This window comes from Solanum lycopersicum, chromosome 5, assembly GCF_036512215.1.
Source record: "Solanum lycopersicum chromosome 5, SLM_r2.1".
In the NCBI taxonomy this organism is placed as follows: Eukaryota; Viridiplantae; Streptophyta; class Magnoliopsida; order Solanales; family Solanaceae; genus Solanum; species Solanum lycopersicum.
In genome coordinates, this window is record NC_090804.1 from 27,431,051 (window position 1) to 27,434,676 (window position 3,626).

At 39.3% G+C, this 3,626-nt stretch overlaps 1 protein-coding gene across 1 annotated transcript; it reads left to right on the forward strand.

Moving 5' to 3' along the window:
• The first annotated feature begins 2,126 nt into the window (after window positions 1-2,126).
• Window positions 2,127-3,382, forward strand: LOC138348729 (uncharacterized). The gene is made up of 2 exons (XM_069298303.1): window positions 2,127-2,487; window positions 2,808-3,382. Exons 1-2 carry the CDS (start codon window positions 2,127-2,129, stop codon window positions 3,380-3,382), a joined length of 936 nt encoding a protein of 311 aa, XP_069154404.1.
• The last annotated feature ends 244 nt before the right edge of the window (window positions 3,383-3,626 follow it).

A 3,626-nucleotide genomic window follows, 5' to 3' on the forward strand; every position in this document is an offset into this window, starting at 1 on the left:
TCATATGTATCTTCCTCATTCGCTACTGGTCTTGATTTATATTGTGATTTGCTTGACATGCCTATTCGTGTCTCTACTCCTGTGGTTGAGTCTTTGATAGTTGAGGAAGTGTATAGGTCTTGCCTTGTGACTTTTGTGGGGAGCAATACTTATGTAGATTTGATTATTCTAGAGATGGTTGATTTTGATGTAATTATGGGAATGACTTGGATTTCTCCAAATTTTGCAATCTTAGATTGTAATGCTAAAACTGTGACATTATCCAAGCCTGGGACAGATCTGCTAGTGTGGGAGAGTGACTATATTTCCACTCCAGTCCGTATTATCTTTTGTCTTCGTCCTAAAGGATGGTGAGTAAGGGTTGTTTAGTTTTCTTGGCACATCTCAGGGATGATAATTCCAAAGTACCTTTGATTGAGTCTGTTTCGATAGTCCGTGAGTTTCTGGATGTGTTTCCTGCAGACATTCCTGGTATGCCACCGGATAGGGATATTGATTTTTGTATTGATCTGGAGACGGGTACTCGCCCCATTTCCTTTCCCCCATATAGAATGGCCCCAGCTGAGTTAAGGGAGTTAAAGGCCCAACTTCAGGAGTTGTTAGGTAAAGGTTTTATTAGACCGAGTGCATCCCCTTGAGGTTCTCCTGTTTTATTTGTGAAGATGAAAGATGGAAGTTTTTGGATGTGCATAGATTACAGGCAGCTGAATAAGGTAACTACTAAGAACAAGTATCCCATTCCTCACATTGATGATTTGTTCGATCAGTTACAAGGTGCTTGTGTCTTCTCTAAAATTGATTTGAGATCCGGTTATCATCAATTGAAAATACGGGCAACAGATGTGCCAAAGACTGCTTTTCAAATCAGTTATGGGCATTATGAATTCCTAGTAATGTCTTTTGGGCTTACGAATGCCCCCGTTGCTTTTATGGGCCTGATGAACGGGATTTTTAAGCCAAATTTGGACCTCTTTGTTATTGTATTTATTGATGATATACTGATATACTCAAAGAGCAGTAAAGAACATGAGGAGCATTTGAGAATTGTATTAGAGTTTTTAAGTCAGAAAAGGCTTTATGCCAAATTCTCCAAATATGAGTTTTGGCTCGATTCAGTGTCCTTCTTGGGGCACGTGGTTTCTAAAGATGGAGTGATGGTGGATCCTTCTAAGATTGAAGCACTTAAGAGTTGGGTAAGACCTACTATTGTTACAGAGGTAAGGAGCTTTGTTGGTTTAGCTAGCTACTACCGTTGATTCGTCAAGGGATTTTCTTCTACTGCTTCACAACTGACAAATTTGACTAAGCAGAATGTTCCATTAGTATGGTCGGATGAATGTGAAGAAAATTTTCAGAAACTCAAGACCTTGTTGACTACTGCACCAATTCTTACCTTGCCAGTGGAAGGTAAGAATTTTATTGTTTATTGTGATGCATCTTATTCTAGTTTGGGTGCAGTGCTAATGCAGGAGAGGAATCTAATTGCTTATGCTTCGAGGCAATTGAAAGTGCATGAACGTAACTATCCGACCCATGATTTGGAGTTGGCTGCAGTTGTATTTGCATTAAAGCAATGGAGACATTATCTATATGGGATCAAGTATGAAGTTTATACAGATCATCGTAGTTTACAATATGTCTTTAATCAGAAAGATTTGAATTTGAGGCAGAGGAGGTGGATGGAACTATTGAAAGACTATGATATTACTATTTTGTATCACCCGGGAAAAGCTAATGTTGTGGCAGATCCTTTAAGTAGAAAAGCAGGGAGCATGGGTAGTTTACCCCACTTACAGGTTTCTAGACGCCCATTGGCTAGAGAGGTTCAGACTTTGGCTAATGACTTTAGGAGGCTGGAAGTACTAGAGAAAGGAGGATTTTTGGCCTCTGTGTAGGCAAGATCTTCCTTTCTTGACAAGATTAAGGGAAAACAGTTTGCTGATAAGAAGCTGAGTCAAATTCGAGATATGGTATTGCGAGGAGAGGCTAAAGAGGCAATAATTGATGAGGAAGGCGTCTTGAGAATTAAGGGAAGGGTATGTATGCCCCGTGTTGATGATTTGACTCACACTATTCTTACAGAGGATCATAGTTCGAGGTATTCTATACATCCTGGTGCAACCAGGATGTATCGTGATCTAAGGAAACATTATTGGTGGAGTAGAATGAAGCGTGACATTGGGTATTCTGTTTCCCAATGCCCGAATTGTCAGAAGGTGAAGTATGAACATCAGGGGCTTGGAGGTACACTTCAGAGAATGCTCATTCCTGAATGGAAGTGGCAAAGAATTGCAATGGATTTCGTAGTCGGTTTTCCAAAGACATTGGGTAAATTTGATTCTATTTGGGTAATTGGTGACAGTTCAACTAAGTCTGCTCACTTCATTCCGGTTAAGATGACTTACAATGCAGACAAGTTAGCCAAACTCTATGTCTCTAAGATTGTTCGATTGCATCGAGTTCCACTTTCCATCATATCAGATAGAGGTACGCAATTTACTTATAAGTTTTGGAGGACGCTACATGTTGAATTAGGTACTAGATTGGATTTTAGTACTACATTCCACCCTTAGAGCAAACAATTCAAGTACTGGAGGATATGCTTCGTGCGTGTGTGATAGATTTTGGTGGTCATTGGGATACATTCTTACCCTTAGCAGAGTTTTCGTACAACTATAGCTATCATTCAAATATTGATATGGCCCCATTTGAGGCATTGTATGGGAGGAGATGTAGGTCCCCCATTGATTGGTTTGATGCATTTGAGATTAGACCTTAGGGTACTGATCTTCTGAGGGAATCATTAGAGAAAGTGAAATTTATTCAAGAAAAGCTTTTAGCAACTCAGAGTAGGCAGAAGGAATATGCAGATCGAAAAGTTAGAGACTTTGATTTTATGAAGGGTGGACAAGTCTTGCTGAAGGTTTCACCCATGAAAGGTGTGATGCGATTTGGTAAGAGCGGTAAGAAAAGTCCGAGGTATATTGGACCATTTGAAGTACTTAAGCGCGTGGTGGAGGTTGCCTGTGAATTAGCCTTGCCTCCAGGGCTGTCAGGAGTGCACCCGGTATTTCATGTGTCTGTGCTCAAGAAATACCATGGTGATGGAAACTATATTATTTGTTGGGATTCAACTCTTCTTGATGAGAATTTGTCTTATGAGGAGGAGCCGGTTGCTATTCTAGATAGGGTGGTCCGTAAGTTGAGATCAAAGGAGATTGCATCTATCAAGGTTCAATGGAAGAATCGGCCAATTGAAGAGTCCACTTGGGAGAGTGAGGCTGATATGCATGAAAGCTATCCACATTTTTTTACAGATTCATGTACTCTTTCTCGCCCTCGCCTATCTTCCTATGATCATTCGCGGACGAACGATGGGTAAATTGGTATCTAATGTAATAACCCATTTGGTTGTTTTGAGTACTAGATCTTTTTATTTGATGAAATACTTTTCCGATAGATTTAAATGGGTGTTTTGAACTATTCATAATTATAACGATGAAATTAATGGGGAAGTTTTACTAATTTATTTAGTAAGTGGTTAAGAAAATAATATTAAAGTAAATAATGGGTAACTTTTATCAAATTATATAGTTGATTATATGATAATTAGGGTAGAACTTTGT

Bases quoted from the DNA above. Each gene is read 5' to 3' on its own strand.
- LOC138348729 (XM_069298303.1), top strand. From the start codon at position 2,127: ATGTATCGTGATCTAAGGAAACATTATTGGTGGAGTAGAATGAAGCGT. The intron at 2,488-2,807 runs GTACGCAATTTA...GGGAATCATTAG, and splicing joins TTCCATCATATCAGATAGAG to AGAAAGTGAAATTTATTCAA.